Source organism: Oryza sativa, chromosome 4 (genome assembly GCF_034140825.1).
Source record: "Oryza sativa Japonica Group chromosome 4, ASM3414082v1".
NCBI classification, from domain to species: domain Eukaryota; kingdom Viridiplantae; phylum Streptophyta; class Magnoliopsida; order Poales; family Poaceae; genus Oryza; species Oryza sativa.
The window spans coordinates 7,238,568-7,257,338 of record NC_089038.1 but is presented as its reverse complement, the minus strand read 5'-3'; the positions used below and the strand labels follow the sequence as shown (position 1 = coordinate 7,257,338).

The following is an 18,771-nucleotide window of genomic DNA, read 5'->3' as shown; positions in this document are numbered from 1 at the left end:
TGTGTCTACAAAGATTTTGGTAGTATAAAACTAAATGAGTGGAAATTTGGTGGTATGAGACAAATTTTCCCTTCCCAAAGACCACTAAAAATATAAAAATATAAAGTAATTAAACGAGAAATCATCAGTCTACAGATGGTTTGCGAGTTCTACGGAAAATTAAAACTCAATCGGAGATGGATTTTCATCTGTCTAGGAGATATTAGCTCGTTTCTTGCATGTCAGCATGTCACTTAAATAGTTTAAATTTTTTAAAAAGTAATAAGGTAGGTTAATATAAAATATATCATTTCATAAAGCATGTTATGTAAAATTCGACTTCCACAAGTTATAAAAAATAACAAATTAAACAGAAACTTGTTTTCGTACCTTCATAGTTATGTTTGTTATATTTTTTTTATCTAAATTCGTATTTGTATAGTGATATATCACATATTAATCTATATTTATTAATGTTTTGATAACTTAGGTAATAAGTAATTCAAGAAACAGGGAATTTTCCCTCGACGGAAGAAAATCGTTCCCACTACAATCTTCTGAAACATATACCTACAGGCTCGAACATTTTCTGTACGCAATTCCGTGCGTTCCATAGCACAAAATTTGTATTGTTTAGATTAACATGTGTAGCATTACCGCTGTCAATTAGCATTGTTCTGTCTCTGTGCTCTGTTCTTGCATGTATCGGTGTTGCCAAAGGAAGCAGAGTGGAAGGGGGTCGCCGTGAGCCCGTGACTGGAGGGGAAAGGGAAAGAGAAATTTTCTTTCACACCCCTAATTTTTTAGTCGATGCTTTCTATGTCCCTAAATTTTCTTCATTCCCTTTATGTTTCTCAATTTTGATTTGCATCTTTTCCATAACATTGCCGAATTGGCCATTAGTTCGTTTAATAGGTGTGGAGAAGTCTGTTTTACCATTCAATATGTGAGTAATATATAGAAATTTATCGACTATATTGATTTGGATCGATGTTGAAGTATTGTTGCACTTTGTCTATATTATTCATCGAACTTTATCATATCATTAATCATCATATAATGGTGTTATGTGGAGTGTGATGATGTAAGAATGAAGTTATAGAGTTATATTCATGCATAGTTAAATGTGTAATTATGCCACACACGGTTGTTTTTCATATGAAGTTCCGATCAATATTAGTAGATTCCATTTCAATAGTCCCGTTTCCGATTTACCGACGTTACCGATATCGTTACCGTTTTCGGGTCTACAGTTCCGATTCCGTTTTCGAGAAAAAAAATATGAAAATAAAAATGCCAAATGGTTTTAATTTCCAACCTTTTCCGACCGTTTTCATCCTAGATACGTGTCTACATCCACGGGTTTTGTAGAGAGCCAAAAACAAACGTGTGATACAACACGTGCAACATGTCCTTTACTTGCAAATCAAGTCCAATTCCTGTTTCATGCCAGGTTCGCTGTCCCGGGCCGACACATCCCTGAAACAGTCCACCGCAAATTCTGACCCATACAGAAAGCAATCTTGGGCGCCACTCCTACTTATCCGTCTCGATCAAACACACTCACATCAGCCAGCCAGCAGTAGGCCCAGCACACACCCACAGTCCTCTATCACATCATGGGGAGCATGAGCACACCGCCACCGGCGGCGGTCACGGTGGCGAACGTCCAACGTCGGCGACGATAACCATGGCGGCGGGCGGGTGCTCCTGTTGCCGTTCCCGGCGGCGCAGGGCCACACCAACCCGATGCTCCAGTTCGGGCGCCGCCTCGCGTACCACGGCCTCCGCCCCACCCTCGTCACCACGCGGTACGTGCTCTCCACCACGCCGCCACCGGGGGACCCCTTCCGCGTGGCCGCCATCTCCGACGGCTTCGACGACGACGCCGGCTGCATGGCCGCGCCCCCGGACTACGGGGAGTACCACCGCAGCCTTGAGGCTCACGGTGCACGGACGCTGGCGGAGCTGCTCGTCTCCGAGGCCCGTGCGGGGCGGCCGGCGCGCGTGCTGGTGTACGACCCGCACCTGCCGTGGGCGCGCCGCGTGGCGCGCGACGACGGCGTGGGCGCCGCCGCGTTCATGCCGCAGCCCTGCGCCGTCGACCTCATCTACGGGGAGGTGTGCGCCGGGCGCCTCGCGCTGCCGGTGACGCCGGCGGACGTGAGCGGCCTGTACACGCGGGGCGCGCTCGGCGTCGAGCTCGGGCACGACGACCTGCCACCGTTCGTCGCGACGCCAGAGCTGACACCGGCGTTCTGTGAGCAGTCGGTGGCGCAGTTCGCCGGGCTGGAGGACGCCGACGACGTGCTCGTCAACTCCTTCTCCGACCTCGAGCCAAAGGTAATCTAGTGTATCCAGCTTACATTGCAACAAACAAGATCATTTCGTCCCAAAATTGTTACACATTTTGGCTGTGAAATGAGCAGGAGGCAGCATACATGGAGGCGACATGGCGCGCGAAGACGGTCGGCCCGTTGTTGCCGTCGTTCTATATCGGCGACGGCCCGCTGCCGTCGAACACGGCGTACGGGTTCAACCTCTTCACGAGCACCGTGCCGTGCATGGAATGGCTGGACAAGCAGCCTCCTCGCTCTGTCGTGTTTGTGTCGTATGGGACTTTCTCCAGCTACGACGCAGCCAAGCTCGAGGAGGTCGGCAATGGCCTTTGCAATTCAGGCAAGCCATTCCTTTGGGTTGTGAGGTCCAATGAGGAGCACAAGTTATCTCGAGAACTTCGAGAGAAGTGTGGGAAGAGAGGACTAATTGTTCCCTTTTGTCCCCAGCTGGAGGTGCTTGCTCACAAGGCCACAGGTATGGGAACCAACAAAAACTCAAATTAATTATTTTGACAACAAAATAATTTTCTTCCAGGTTGAAAATAATTGTCATTTTTATAAGACAGATGTGAAACTTTAAAAATTTGACTATAAATAACATGTAAAATGTTTTTTAGAAATATGCAAACCATATGTATAATTAATCTAAAAAGTACTTCAATTCAATAAAATCATATATTTATTGGTGTTTATATATATATGGTAATAGAAAATATTGGTCAAAGTTATTTTTTTTTAGCCTGGAGGGAGTGTATAGTAGACTAGTGAATGAGTACTAGACAACAATAGCTCAATTGAAGTCGTTTTCAATTAGAATAAAATATGTTATGTATAGGTTGTTTTTTATCGCACTGTGGATGGAACTCGACGTTGGAGGCAATTGTTAATGGTGTACCGCTAGTGGCAATGCCATATTGGGCTGACCAACCAACCATATCAAAGTATATGGAGAGCTTGTGGGGCATGGGTGTCAGAGTGTGGCAGGAAAAGAGTGGCGGCATACAAAGGGAAGAAGTTGAGAGGTGCATTCGGGAGGTGATGGATGGGGATAGGAAGGAGGACTATAGGAGGAGTGCTGCAAGGTTTTTTTTTTTTGAGATAATGCAGCTTCTCATAGATTAATTAAGATCAGACAGCAGTACCTCCCGAAGAGTCTCCGGGATTACAGTACGGTAGGTATTACAAACTGTTTGCTCAGAACATTGAGCTAAAAGGTGAGCCGCAGCATTAGTTACACGATTAACATGAATGAAAGAGCAGTCCAAAAAACCAGCCGCCAGGAAGTTTATGTCAGAGACAAGAGCGCCAACCATTGACCGGTCGCGTGTTCCAGACTGAATCTTTTGGATGATAGCTAGGCAGTCTAAAGCCAAAACAATTTTCTGGTGACCCTCCTCCATCGCCGTGCGCAACGCACAGCGAATAGCCAAAGCTTCTGCCATTTCAGGTTGGATACACCCCGAGTGTCGCTCATTAGCAGCGAACAAGCACAGCCCGCTGTGATCCAGAAATAGAAACCCCAACCCAAACGAATTGACTGACTGGAAGACAGCAGCATCTGTATTAATAAGAATCGTACCTTCAGGCGGAGGCCTCCATCTGGGCACTGGCCGAAGAGCATCACCCCTAACCGCTTGCACAGCACGGCAACAGTGTTGTTCAATCATCTCGACATAAGCCAAGATTTTCTGGATGACCTGTCTTGGATTTGCTAAGGTAGGATTATTCCTGGAATGATTTCTAGCCTCCCATATATGCTACAACGTGATAGCCAGTGCCGTCTTTTGGATGCCTGAACTTCTCCCCAGGAAATCAAAAACCCACTGCTTCATATTTGACAGCTCAGTCATGCATAGCTTCAAATCAAAATGTTGCTTAGTGCCATCCCAAACACATACAGCAAAAGGGCAAAGGAGAAAGATGTGTTCGATTCTGTCATCCCTTTCGCAAAAGCAACAGCCATCAGTAGCAGGGATATGCCGCCTTCTCAGCTGGAAACCTGAAGGCAAGCAGTCATGCACAATTTTCCAAAGATTGATTAACATTTTCCCTGGGGCATTGATTCTCCAAAGTTCCTTCCATCTGTTTGCACTCTCTTGTAAACCCGACGACATTCCCCTGCCATTTTCACTTTGCGCAGCCATAAAGATTTCTGATCTTGCAAGGTTGTAAGCTGAACGCACCGAGAAAACCCCTCTTTTGTCGTGTGGCTAGGAAATGAAATCCTCTCCTCCATGTGCACTAACAGGAATTTGTAGGATCTGTTGGGCAGTAGTTTCGTCAAAGAAAGAGAACACCTTATCCTCATCCCACTCCCCAATCGCATCATTGACTAAGAAGTCCACCGTGACATCCTCAGGCAAAGGGAGGAGAGGTCTCACCATCGAAGGTTTGATTCCTGGTATCCAATGATCCTTGAGGATTTTTACCGAAGAGCCATTCCCAATGCCCCACCTCACACCTTTCCTAAGCAAATCCCTTCCAAAGAGAATACTGGGCCAGGTGAAGGAAGTGGCAGTGGGTTTGGGAGCATTCCAGAGATCAGAGTTCGGGAAGTACCTTCCTTTGAGAACCCTAGCACAGAGCGAAACAAGATCAGTCACGATTCTCCAACCCTGTCTAGCAAGCATAGCTTGGTTGAAAAGGCCCAGGTCTCTGAAACCCATCCCCCCCAGAGATTTCGGCGTCGTCATCCACTCCCAGGAACGCCAATGCATTTTCTTCTTCCCGTCCTCGAAGCCCCACCAATGGTCAAGGATGCAGGATTTCATTTTCTCACAAGTTGACACAGGCAGCTTGAAGCAGCTCATAACATAGGTGGGAATCGCCTGCGCAACAGCTTTGAGCATCGTCTCCTTCCTGGCCCTGGACATCGGCCTATCGTTCCAACCATTCACTCTTCTCCACACTCTTTCCGGGAGGAAATGAAAAGAGCCAGTGGACGCTCTTCCAATTTCAGTTGGCATGCCTAGATACGTGTCTTGGAGGATCTCAACCGAAACTTGGAGTGTCTCCTTCACCGAGTTCTTTATATCCTCAAGACAGTTCTGGCCAAAGAAGATGGAAGATTTCTGAAGATTAATTTTCTGTCCTGAGGCCTTGCAGTATGCTTGGAGTGCATCTTTCAGTCCTTGAACACTGTGCAGATCGCTCCTAGCAAAGAAGATGCTGTCGTCTGCAAAGAGCAGGTGTGAGATTGGTGGGCCAAGACGACCGTTCCTAATGCCCTGAATCACCCCCATTGATTCCTTCTTTTGAAGGATGCTGGATAGCCCTTCAGTGCAGAGCAGAAAGAGATAAGGGCTGATTGGATCCCCTTGTCTCAAACCCCTCGACGGAGTAACCGGGTTCGTTAGCTCTCCATTGATCCTAACTGCATACCTTACAGAGGTGACACATCGCATGACAGTTTGAATCCAAGGATCAGCGAAGCCCAGCTTCAAAAGACATCCATGCAGGAAAGACCACTCAACACGATCATAGGCTTTCATCATATCCACTTTTAGAGCAAAGAAAGGCTTCTTGCAGTGTTGCTTCTTAATGGAGTGAAGGCACTCATATGCCACTAGGGCGCTATCTATTATCAGTCGTCCCAGTACAAAAGCACTCTGGAACTCAGAAACCCGAGTGCTGCAAGGTTGATGAAGAAAGCTAAAGAGGCAATGCAGGAAGGAGGAAGGTCTGACAAGAATATTGCTGAATTTGCTGCGAAGTATTCGAAATGACAAAAATCCAGTGAGAATGGCTATTAGCCTAGAGATGTTCTAGCTTATGAATAATTTTTTTCCTAGAAAAGTTCATGGAGGTCGAGGAGCTGATGTTTTCCATAATTCAGCAGAAGTAAATTAAGTTTACGGACTGTGTAAAATGGTACTTTATATTACTTACAATTTTTATTTCATAATGAAGGTCATGTCTAGCATAACTCCAGACCCCAAATCCCTTCTGAATTTGAAGTTTCTATATCAAATTATACTGTTTTAAAATTTCTTATTTCATCTAAAATAGGAACAAATGATTAATCTAAATATTATTTACGTAATCACCGATCCATAGATTTGCAGGTACGACCATATTTAAGAAATCTCGTATCTAGAGCTACGCCAAACTTGACCTGAAGTGTAATTAGCTTATGTCTTCGTCGAGGACAACAAGCTAGCATAGACATATCGGGATAAAAAAAATAATTCTTTAAGGTTTCCATACTTTGGGAGCACATGGGGTTATGTCTTTCTAAATTACAGAATACATGTGCATTTTATTTTCCTCCACCGGACAAACTGTTATTTATGTTCTCCACTTAATCCATCCTTTCTATTAGAACTCGCCATTACAAAAATATCTCTCTCCTACTAATTACTACCTCCATATTTTAATGTATGACGCCGTTGACTTTTTATCCAACGTTTGACCATTCGTCTTATTCAAAGAATTTATGCAATTGTCATTTATTTTATTGTGACTAGATTCATCATCAAATGTTCTTTAAGCATGATATAAATATTGTCATATTTGCACGAAAATTTTGAATAAAACTAATGGTCAAACGTTAGTCGAAAAGTCAACGGCGTTATACATTAAAATACGGAGGGAGTACAAGTTTCCATACTATACAAAGCTAAAAAATAGCACAAGGAAAAACTCATGTAAATAATATGGTTAAAAATGTTGAGACTTCAATCTTGCGTAACTACCCTATCGCACAGAACCATCAACCGGAGCCTCATTGTCATTGCCGGATTATTTAATGTTGTTTCTGGAAATTATATCATTCTCAGTTTTATTAATGATACTATTCAGGCCGGTTTATTAATGAATTCATTGTGATATAAAAATACTCCTATTTGTTCATGATAAAAAATAGACAGTGGTGCTTGTTTTCTTAATTAACCGATGGTAAAAACAGTCAAGGCAGGTCACAACGCGTGCATACATAAGTCTAAGCTTGGCTCTTGCGCAGAAGCTATATATCTCTACATTTCCTCTCACACGTTGACACAACAATCCTTTCGCTCTCCACAGCCATTGATGTGACCGTTTGCCCACCGATATGCCTCCCCCTCCTCACCTCCCCAATTCTACCGCGTGCATGTTATTCTGCTCTTTCAAACATCGCTGCATGCCCCCTCTCTATTGCTCCTCCCTCCTCGACGCAGTGTAGGAGACGGTGCAGGGACCAGATCTGATATCCAAACCTCGGGGCTGCTCAGGGTTACCACCAGATCTAGTCCTTGTAGCGCTTCCTCCACTACGCGGGGGAGGAGAACTGTTTGCCTACCGATGTCTCTCCCACTTGTATCCCCAACCCTACCGTGGGGATGTCCTTTTGCTGTCCCAAACATCGCTGCATGCCTCCTCTCTCTTGCTCCTCCCTCCTCCTCGACGCAGTGGAGGGGCGATGCAAGGACCAGATCTAAAACCCAAATCTCGGGGCTGCTCAGGGTTCCACTAGATCTGGTCCTTGCAGCGCTTCCTCCGCTACGTGGGCGACGAGAAGTTAGGGGCGGAGAATGTAGTGATAGTGCTTGATTGGTAGGAATGGCGGTGATGACAATGGTAGCTTATTGAGTAGGAGTGATGGCGGAGACTTGGATCCGCTGGTTGGGGATCTAAGGAGAGGGAGTGGTGGCAGATCTGGTGGCTCCATGGTCGATGACTGTGTCGTGAGATCACGAAGGCCCGGGAAGTCAGCACGGAGATTGTGACGACGGCCTTGCCCTATGCTTACGGTAGTTCGATCCCTAGGTGGTGGATCTATATTCAGTTGTTCCGACCCTCCCCACTCCCTTCCGCTGCGAGCTTGAGGCACGAGACCTTGCTACCTCACAAGTTAGATTATCTCATATTCTCTTTTTTTCTTATTGTTGTGTTTTCTCTTTGCACAGTTTTTCGTCTGCTGCTTTTCTTAGCTTGATTGCTATAAACAAATTGTGGCAATGTGGATTTTTGAAAGCGTATGATTTGTTGAATGTTGAATTATAACATTAGTATTTATGTACTTTTGTTTCCAAAGCTAGTATCACTACTACAGAAAAGGGAATTAGTGCCGGTTGGGAAACCCCCTTCGGTGCCGGTTTTCTCAACCGGCACAAGGGAGGCGGCACTGATTTGAAATAAAAAGGTGCCGGTTCATTAGAACCTTTTAGGTTCGACGAATAAAAAAAAGCCGGCTCGATGCGTTAGCTCGATCGAGCCAACGCATCGAGCCGAGCAGTCCCTCGTCCCACATCCAGAAGAATAGAAAGAACAAGAAAATTTTTTTTGGCAACATTCATCCCACAACATGCAAAGATGGAATCATCCACATATCAAATTTTGGCAACATTCATCCCACGACACAAATTTTGGCACTCAAATCAAATTTATGCAATAAAAAAAATCACACCTCTTCAGTCGTCACCGTCGCACGGTCAGCCGTTGCGCCACCTCCCATCGCGCCGTCTCCCTTCGGCGAGCCCGCCGCTTGCCGCCACCAACCTCCCCGCGAGCCCGCCACCCCTACCGCCGCCTCCCCTCCCGCTAGATCTAGTGGAGGGGAGGGCTCCTCCCCGCCGGCGAGCCCTCCGCCACCTCCCCTTCTTGAGCCACCCCACCCGCCGCCAACGCCAGATCCGGCCACCCCCGCCTGTCGCTGACGCCTCCCCTCCTGCCGGATCTGGCGGAGGGGAGGGCGCAGTTGCCGCTACCGCCTCCGCTGGCTGCGGGAGAGAAGGGAGGGGAGAGAGAGAGAGAAGAGAGCGAGAGAGAAGGGAGGGAGAGAAGAGATAAATATTATTCAAGTGGTGAATAATCAATATTTCTCTTTTTAATTTTTACTCAAATAAGTGGGCTCGTCACGGATTGGAGGTGATTGCCAACGGTGTGCCCCTTTGGCAATGCACAATGGGCTGATCAACCAACCATTGCATACTATATGGAGACCTTGTGGGGCATAGGTGCGCGGAGGTGCAATGGGACAAGAATGGTGCCTTATGGAGGGAAGAGGTGCATCAGCGAGGTGACGATGGATGGGGATCGGAAAGAGAAATACAGGCGAAATGCTGGGAGCTTGTTGAATAAAGCTAAGAAAGCAATGCAGGAGTTCAGGAGGGAGCTCTAGTAAAAATATTACTGAATTCGCTGCAAAATATTTGAAATGAATAGAATTCTTTGAATGCATTCTTAATTAATGAGAATATCCAGTCCAGATGTTATGGAAATTACAATTTTTTTTTCACTTGAAAATTATATAGGGAGAGCAAACTGCTAGATTACTCAGGATTCAGCAGACATAAATTAACTTTACATAGCAGGTCTAAAATGAGTTCTTTTTCTTATAACTGGTATATATCATAATAGGGATAAGACATTTTACGAAGAATTTTCCACCTTTTAAGTTATTTACATAGAACGATAATTAATATTATAAAAAAACGGTGACATGTTTCCAAAATGTTAGCTTTGTAATACCATGCATCAGTAGTAATTTTAATGGTACATAAGTACACCAAGACATTATCTAACAAAATACACCAAGAAGCATAAAAATATAAATTATTATAATTATAAATTATAACACTACAACAGAAACCTTAATAGGAAACGGCTCATAGTCATAGGTGCCAAACTGCCAATTCATTTAAAACCGGCATCTATTGACCATTTTCCACTTTCATGGGATAAAAAAAAATTAAAAACCGGCATCTTTAAGAACATACAGGTGCCGATTCTAGAAAAAAATCGATACCTATACTGATATTATATGTGCATGTTCTTTAAAAGACCGCCTATAATTAAAAAAACCGGCCAACCGAGCCGACTGGCGTTATCCTCTGCCGCCTCCTCCTTCTCCCCGCTACTGCCCTTCTTCCTCCTCCTCCTCATCGTACTGCCACCCCTCCTTCCTCTTCCTCCTCCTCCTCCTTAGCCACCACCACCACTCCTCCTTCCTCCTCTTCTTCTCCATCCAACCAACGCCACTGTCAACACAGGGACTGATCCACCGCCACGACCACGGGGTTGGCCCGGTCGTCGATGTGATGGTGTCATTCTTTGTCTGTTTGTGATGATGGTGATCTCAGTGATGATTGTGATTGTGTTTGATGTGAATGATGGTGATCTCAGTGATGACGGAGAGTTGGTCGAGGCATCAAGCCAGTTTTTTTTCATTCCTAGGACCTCAAAGGTGTTGCTTTGCTGGGTGCCGTTCGAAAATATGGCACCTATGGTCATCTCCCAACCAGCACAAATTTCCTTTTCTATACTCCCTCCGTTTCATATTATAAGACATTCTAGTATTGCCCACATTCATATAGATATTAATGAATATGTACATATATGTCTAGATTTATAATATGAAACAGAGAAAGTAGTAGTGTATGTGATTACTAGTGATTTCAACAATTTGAATTATAAATTATGACAGTACATGTTATTTGTTCTACTTATAACCTTACCAGCCATCTTAATTAATTGTAGCAAAGGCTCACTTGCTCATGGACAATATATACTTGACCTATTTTATCAGATCCAACACATGTTATCCATGCATCTCGTAGATAAGTGCATTATAAATTATATCTTTTGAACAAACAAAGTATGAACCACAGCAACACATTATTCATCAATCCCTATACATCATCCACATCACACTTGAGCTTTCCCTATGCAGTAGGGTAGGAAGGCTCCATGGCGAGGCCACACATGCCCCTTTTGTCAGAAATGTCCTTCTCCATCCTCAAGAAACCATTCTCACCCCAAGTCGTGCCCCAGGAGTTCTTCAGCAACCAATACTTGGTACCATCACTAGCCTTGCCATAGCCAATGGCCACAATACCATGGTCCAAGTCAGTGCCACATGAGCCGGTCATCACACCACCTTTGTAGAACTGGAATGTCATGTCGCCTCCATCGACAGCCACAGACACAGGTTGGTTAGCCACCGCCTTCATAAGGGCAGCCTCATTGTTGGCTGGCACATCCTCATAGCCCTTGATCGATGCGACGCTGTTGGATACACTCTTGCACTTGTCGTCTGCTGCTGCGTATGGGTAGTTAGACTCGGTGGTGAGGCCGCCATTCTTGATGATGAATTTGAAGGCGTCATCCATGAGCCCACCTTCGCAGCCCTGGTCCTCACCATGGACATCACAGTCAACAAGCTCTTGTTCAGAGAGTGAGATAAGTTTGCCCGTGCTCAGCTTGACAATACCTTCCATGGCTGCCACGGCCGAAAACGCCCAACAACAACCTGCAATAATCATTCATGTTCAATGCATTGGACACAATAGATGTCATCACAAAACGCTATCATAAAAGATACTGAAGAATGTCATCTGAGTAGCCTGAATTTTCTTACCACATTGGCCTTGATCCTTGATGGGAGTGACCGCGCCCTTGGTTCTCCAGTCCACGGTCGCCGGCAGCGCATCAATGTTAACATTCTCATACCTGAATCCAGTAGGAACCCTAGTCGTGCTAGGAATGAATCCCTTGTTGGTCTTCATCCACCTGAACTCGTCATTGGTGAGGTCGGCGAACTGGTTCACACCAAGCCAGAAATTGTGGTTACCAGCATTGAACGACTCGATGAAGGCGACATTGGCCTTGAACACCTCGAACCGGCGGGCCTTCTCGGCATCGTCCCTGTACACGCGCCCGTACTGCGCCATCCACCTCTCGTGCCTCGCCGCCATGGCCGCGTCATCGCTCAGCTCACGAGCTGCTAGAACAGCGCTGCAGAGGCAGAGGCAGCCGAGGATGGCGAAGAGCAGAGCCTTGGCCATGGCCATGGTCGATCAGGCTTTGTGACCTGTGATCCAGCTGCTGTTGGTTGCTGCTCTGCTGCTGCTTCTGTGAACTCTGCTTTTGGTTTGGTGAATTGGAACTAGGATGCATTGGTATATATAGTCAGTGGTACGAACTTATGTAAGCACATACGGTGCGTGTACGATGTTGTGTTTCTGTGTAAACGGCAGTCTGCGTAGCCGTGAAGTATATACGCGTATAAATAAATTATTGTGCATAGGACGTACGTTTCCTGCAGAACACAGACGCCTACATTTTAAATTATGCTGTGGGGGTTTGTTGAATGGGAATATGAATACAAAATTGGAATTTGAGTGCTCCAAATTTGCCTTGGTGAATGTGTGGCTAAATGAGACGTGGTTCACACGGAATGAATGTGTTTATCATAGGTAATGGAGGATTAGAGTGATGTGTTTATCCTATGGAGAGTTTTGCACATTGGGGCAATCGAATTTAGGATAACATAACTGAAAATAGTTGTATTGCATATAATAGATAGAACATGGAGTACAATATATTTTGAGTACTCGTATTTACGGCTAATTATTTTTTTCAATTCTAGGCGACGTACTTATTAACAACGAGGTGCTAGAGATAACTTTATCACTCTCAAGATATACAAGTTCAGTCTTTTCGAGGTGCTAATAAAGGTTGGGTGTATATGTGCGTTTATATGGGTGTATGTGTATTGTGAGTATCTACGTTTGTAATGTTGTTTCTCAAATTAAAAAAAATGTATTTTTGGAGTTTTTTTACAGAGAGAAAATACAGTATTTTGGTTGCTCTTAATCGAAATTAACCAGATTAACGTTACTCCCAACCAAATTACTAGAGTACTTTTAACTCTACATGAGTCCACCAAATCGATGTAATCAAAGAGAATTTCTCCTTGCCGTAATAAAATTAATGTAGATTTTGTTCTCTCGCTGTTGGATATTTGGGCCAGCAGCAGGTGGAGGGCATAGAGAGCACATCTGTCAGTCTCTGGTCTATCTATACTAATATAAAAAGTATAAGTTGTGTCTAGCAATCCTACAGGTGAAATCACCTCCTCCCATCTCATCCGTCCATCTACCATCTCATCTCATCTAATTCGTTTCGCTATCCTCCTCGCTCCACCGATTCCAACGATTATAGCGACCTTATCCTCTCCACCGTCCACGCGCGATTACTCCGCATGCGCCATCTCTGCCGCGCACCTCGCCTCCGCCGCATTCAATCCGTCGCGCATCATCGCCACAACGACAAATCCTCATATCCGACGCTCTCTCCCAAGCGTCGTCGCTGCTACCTCCACTCCGCCTCGGTCCTCCTCGCCTCCTCGCTCCTCCCTGCGTGGCGCCGCTCCGCCGTCGTCCCCTTGCTTCGCTCCCCCTCTCCTCCTCCTCGCCTCCTCACTCCTCCTCGCGTGGCGCACGCCGCCGTCGTCCCCTTCCGCCGCCGCCCAGACGCCGCCGTCGTACCCTTCCACCGCTGCCCGGACGCCGCCGCCCATACGTTGCCATCGTCCCCTTCCACAGCCGGAGCCGCGGTCTTCCCCATCGGCCACACAAATCGCGCCATGGCAACTCACAAAATTCCCCACGCGTGGACCACCAAGGCTCCATCGCGCTAATCCCGCGGTGGCTCCCCTAATCATGATAACGCCGTCGCCGCGCCTTTGAACGCTGCTGCACCATCCGTCATCATCCGCACTTCCGCCGCCGTCGTCACCGCAATCAGTATCCTGGTGGTCCAGGGTTTCCACCAGTGCCGCTACCCCGTCTCGCCCTGGTTGTGCATACTCCCACCAGCGTCGCAGCTCCGTCGTCGCCCTGCAATCGGTGCCTCAGTGGTCCAGGGCTCCGCTGGCGATGCCACCCCGTCGAGCCACGGTGGTCAAGCCTTCCGCCGACACTGAGCCTCCATCTTTGTCGCTGCTCTGTGAGTCCTCTAGTGTTGCCGCCATTGGAAGGGGATAGACTCAGCAGCTAGGCCTCCCAGCCGTGTGCCTCCCTCTCTTATGTTGGTGATACCTGATTCAACTCAAATCGACTCTTTTCAATCCCCATTTTTCCTCTTTGTGAATTTTCCCCATTAGTTCTCTAGCTGAATTTTCTTATTCAAGCTTAATGGTATGCATCTCCTTTTAGTTATGTTATTCGGTTCTTCTTTACCTTTGTGGATAATTGCAGGCTATATATTACGTGATTGGTGCTGCAGTTTCATACATACTAACATTATAGTTGTCATGTTGAATATCTTGCAGATTGTCTTACAGAGAGCAAATTCAACCATGCCTAGTCTCTTATCTTTTTTATTTAGTCGAAAAATAACAGTTCCTTTCTTACTGAAATGGAAAATGCACGAAACCCTACACTGCAATTTTCTGCAATGACAGGGTAAATAGCCATATCAAGCCCGTTTGTTGCTGTTGGGCTGCCTGCCTCTTATTTTTCTTTTTTATTTCTGTGATCATCAACAATTACTGGATTGTCGTCCCTTATGGTCTTTCATTTGATTCACTGCACGGTTGATAAGTTCACTCATTTGCTGCCAATTGTTGTTGACTAATTTCTTTTTCATATTTTCTTTTATCTAAATATATTTATTCTGTACTTCTATTGGGCCATATATAGTCTGATTTAGTGTTTGTCATTTCAGGTGACATTGCTTCTTAGCCAATTGGAGCACAAAAGAAAATCCAATAAACAGGAAAACATGATTTAGTATTGGACATCATTTCTGAAAGCTTTTGCACTTAAGAAATGCAAATGGACAAGAATAAGGTATGCGGTAAACATGATACTTCTGTGTGGCTTACTACTTCACTGGTCCTACTACTTTAGAGCTATATATTTTTGTGTGACTGTAGATGGGTTCCATTAATGGATGGCTGTGAGAACTAACATTTCAATTTTGTATATATGGTAGAGCTTCCTCGGGTGGTTGGTAGCAGAACAAGATAGTATAAGTTTTCAAGTGGATAGAACTAAAGCAAAGCTAAGAATTAAACATGTGTAATGGAAGTATCAGGAATTCAGAATGGTAGTTGGCGCATATGGAATGGATTTGATGACTGAAAATTGTGTACCCTGTGAAGAATTCATTGCTGGTTTTAAGTTTTAACTTCATACCGTTATCATTTCAAGGAAAGAAGGTCTTGCAATCGATCTTCTGAAGAGCTGAGAAAGGTACAGCTTAAAACCATTATTTGTTCTATAGTGAAGTTGATGTGTGTATACTAAATAACATCGTCAGAATGAGCAAACGCTATAAACGAAAATCAACCTTCAAATATAATATGTATAAGCTTTAAATGTTAATGGCCACTTATGCAAAATGCACTAGGTAATGTTGTTCTTCATTTTCAGGAGCGATTTGTAAATTAGGTTAATGAAACAAAATATTCCACGTTTTGCCCAATTTCTATAAATTTGAGTACCTGAATTCACTCACACCAAATGGATTGCCACATCTTTTAAAGGTCAAATTTAATTGTCTTGTCATATTGCTGCGCAATCTCGACCCGCACAACGGGTTGTGCAATGGAACTAGGCTTATGATTAGAGCATTTCAGAATTATTCCATTAGTGCTGAGATTGTCAGTGGTGCACATGCTGGGAAGAGGGTCTTCATACCACGGATTCCATTATACCCCTCGGAGGATCTTTCATTGCCTTTTAAGTTCAAGCGGAAGCAGTTTTCCATCCGTCTTAGTTTTGCAATGACTATCAACAAAGCTCAAGGACAGACAATCCCAAATGTGGCAATCTATCTCCCTGAACCTGTTTTCTCTCATGGTCAACTCTACGTTGCACTCTCTAGGGGTGTCTCGAGGGGAACAACCAGAATTTTGGCCAAGCCAAGGATAGACATTGACCCCACTGGAAAAAGCACAAAGAACATTGTATATCGAGATGTTTTATTCTGAACAGGTATGAGATTCTTTATATTCATGTCGACATGACTTTCTACTTTCCTGAAATTGAAGGTTCACTCATCTAATGATTTAATTGTGCACCTGTCACTTGCTATTAATGTTTTAAAACTTGCTCCTGTCACTTAATGGTATTTCAATTAATTTTGCCAAATATTACATTTTGATTGAGTAATTAATATTATATCTGCAGATTGTCTAAGGTTGATTAGAGAGTACCATGTTCAGATTCTTCTGAAGGCCCAGTTCTTTATATTATTCATTGGACTGTTGAGCTTGGTTGTTTCTGGAGGACCAGGTTGCATGGATGGTGAGTATCATATTGTTTACACCAAGTGTTCATTGATATGGAGGAAAACCTGATGTACTGATGCACAAGAGTATTTCAAATAATCTTGCCAAATATTATTTTCTGATTGAGTACTTAATATTATTTGTGCAGGTAGAATGTGGTTGCATTGAGAGTACTATGTTCAGATTCTTCTGCTGGCCCTGTTCTTTATTTTTTTTTTTTCACTGGACTATTGAACCTGGTTGTTTCTGGAGGACTACGGAGCATGGCTGGAGTATCATATTGTTTGCACCAAGTGTTCGATGATATCTAGAATATCATATTGTTTACACCAAGTGTTCGATGATATCTGGAGGATAACCTGATGTGGATTATGAGCTTGGCTTTGTCTTGACAAATAATAGATGAGTTGATGCTTGTAAGAGAGGTCTCGATGATCTGCTAATTGCCACTGTTTAGTTACATGGGGTGAAATAATTTTGTGCAAACATAACTGATGTATATGACAATACGTCTCTGATTTGGATCTTGTAAACTTATTTGATTTGGGAAGGACTGCAACACTTGAAATTTTTATTGGAAGGACAATTCAGAAACATAATTGGGAACATTTGCTATATTATTTTATGATCTTATCCTGGGTTGTACCTGAACTTAATATTCTGACATGCCGGTTAATTTCTGAGTTCATTTGCTGAACTTGCTGACTAATTTTAACCGGTGATGTGCCTGAAGTTTATATTGTGACATATTGGTTTATTTCTGAGTTCAATTTCTGTACTTGCGGACCAATTTATATCACTCACATTGGCATGTTGTTGTTGTTTTCTCCAGGACTCCAAGTGGTCTCATTAGCTAATGATGGTAAATAATGCTATAATTTGAGGGCAACATTATGTATTCTATAGTGATGTTGTGTTCTACGTGGACATGAATACAAAAGAGCATGCTACTCAGAAATCAGGCTAGAGTTCAAATGATGATTTTCATGATCTATAAAACATTTACTTTTTATTCTTAAAAAGTGCACTACATAGATAAGTTATATTTATTATTCTATCTTTTATGTATATAATACTAAAACGTGCCTTGCACGTGCACGATAACTAGTACTAATATAAAAAGGAGGAGTTGCCTCCTTGCAATCCTACGGGTGAAATCAAGGAAAACCAGGGCCCACGCACAAACACGTCGAATCCCCATCCCATCACCACGGATTCCTCTGCCGTCCCCGCCGCCGCTAACCCCGTCGCCCCACTCCCTCTATCACCGCATCCGCATGTCGCTTCCTCCTCAATCACTCTGACGATAGCTTCCTCTTCCTCTTGATCTCGCCCTCGATGACGCGCCACCTACACACGATTTCGCCTTCAACAAATTCACTCGGCCTCTTCCTCTGCTCGATCTCGCTGGCTGTCTCCTTCACCGCCACGAAGCCTTGCCGCCCGCCTCCATCGTTCTCCTGTGTCGCCATCACCAGCAAGACCTCGCACCGCCGCCGTTGTGACCCTCGATCCACGCCGAGCTTCCGCCTCCAAGGCCACAGCGATCTCTTCTTCAGTTCTCAACTTACTACTGGGTGAAAGATTTGCCTCCTCTGTGTACTAGCCTCATTCTCCTCAGGTAACATCCTCTCTATGTACTAGCTGCTTGATGGAATTCCCACATGAGAAAATTTCGTGTATTCTGTTTCAGGTTGCGTAGAGTAAGGGAGAAATTTCAGAACTATGTACAAACATACTCCAATGATTTTGCTGCCATATACCTGCTCAACTATTTACTAGCCATCATCCTTGTCAGATGCACTAGATGAGAAATAAGAGTATCGAACTCATCTTCTGGTCAGTGTGCCATCATACTGCAAAGGAAGGCACGTTCTTTTCCATTTTTTTTTTCAAATTTTAATGTTGCTCAGCTCTCTGTGCCTCACACACACTTTTTGATTTTATTTTTTTACTTCTATCTATCGTTTGTTAATAATATGTGTATTAAATATATTTTTACTCAAATAAAATAATTTTAGACCTTCATTTCATTAACAGATCTAATATTTGTGTATGATGTTTGCAAGGACGATAAACAGTATTGAAGGAACTGCAAATTACTCAGATGATCTTTACAACAATGGATGAAAATGATCACTTAGTGTTGGGTTCCAACAGTATGATCCACTTATACTCTGTAATCATGATGCATGATTTCTCACATGTATGCCAAGTTTATGCACTCCAAATCCTGTCAGTGAACATCTAGATACACTATTCAGTTTCATTGAAAATAAAAAAGAAGTGGACCAGCGTGGACCAGCCATCAGACAAATTACAGAGTCCATTACTCTCCCCCAATCTTCCTCTGCAACATTTTCTGGTGGTGATATTCTGAGTTCATGTTTAACCAACAAATCAAGGCACTTGCTTGGATTAGAGTTCCACACCAATGGTTGTAGTGGTTTTAGC

General features: G+C 44.2%; 2 protein-coding genes across 17 annotated transcripts; one reads left to right on the top strand and one right to left on the bottom strand.

The window, feature by feature from the left end:
• Positions 1-1,549: 1,549 nt before the first annotated feature.
• LOC4335166 (UDP-glycosyltransferase 79-like) lies at positions 1,550-16,950 on the top strand. Of its 16 annotated transcripts, none has more exons than XR_010740624.1 (7): positions 1,550-2,322; positions 2,409-2,793; positions 14,748-14,872; positions 15,236-15,277; positions 15,912-16,021; positions 16,217-16,333; positions 16,466-16,950. XR_010740624.1 is itself a non-coding variant. In XM_066309315.1 (3 exons), the coding sequence occupies exons 1-3, from the start codon at positions 1,729-1,731 to the stop codon at positions 14,762-14,764; spliced, it is 996 nt and encodes a 331-aa protein (XP_066165412.1). In that variant the 5' UTR covers positions 1,550-1,728; the 3' UTR covers positions 14,765-14,873. The 16 variants fall into 16 exon arrangements, 1 of the variants encoding a protein (XP_066165412.1); XR_010740622.1 differs by having other exon boundaries at positions 15,712-16,021; XR_010740621.1 differs by having other exon boundaries at positions 15,664-16,021.
• On the bottom strand, positions 10,788-12,183 carry LOC107276017 (senescence-specific cysteine protease SAG39). The gene is made up of 2 exons (XM_015780001.3): positions 11,656-12,183; positions 10,788-11,547 (listed from the first exon to the last, which is right to left on the bottom strand). The coding sequence occupies exons 1-2, from the start codon at positions 12,086-12,088 to the stop codon at positions 10,961-10,963; spliced, it is 1,020 nt and encodes a 339-aa protein (XP_015635487.1). The 5' UTR covers positions 12,089-12,183; the 3' UTR covers positions 10,788-10,960.
• Positions 16,951-18,771: the final 1,821 nt, after the last annotated feature.

Bases quoted from the DNA above. Each gene is read 5' to 3' on its own strand.
- LOC4335166 (XM_066309315.1), top strand. From the start codon at position 1,729: ATGCTCCAGTTCGGGCGCCGCCTCGCGTACCACGGCCTCCGCCCCACC. The intron at 2,323-2,408 runs GTAATCTAGTGT...TGAAATGAGCAG, and splicing joins TCTCCGACCTCGAGCCAAAG to GAGGCAGCATACATGGAGGC.
- LOC107276017 (XM_015780001.3), bottom strand. From the start codon at position 12,088: ATGGCCATGGCCAAGGCTCTGCTCTTCGCCATCCTCGGCTGCCTCTGC. The intron at 11,548-11,655 runs GTAAGAAAATTC...TGATTATTGCAG, and splicing joins CAAGGATCAAGGCCAATGTG to GTTGTTGTTGGGCGTTTTCG.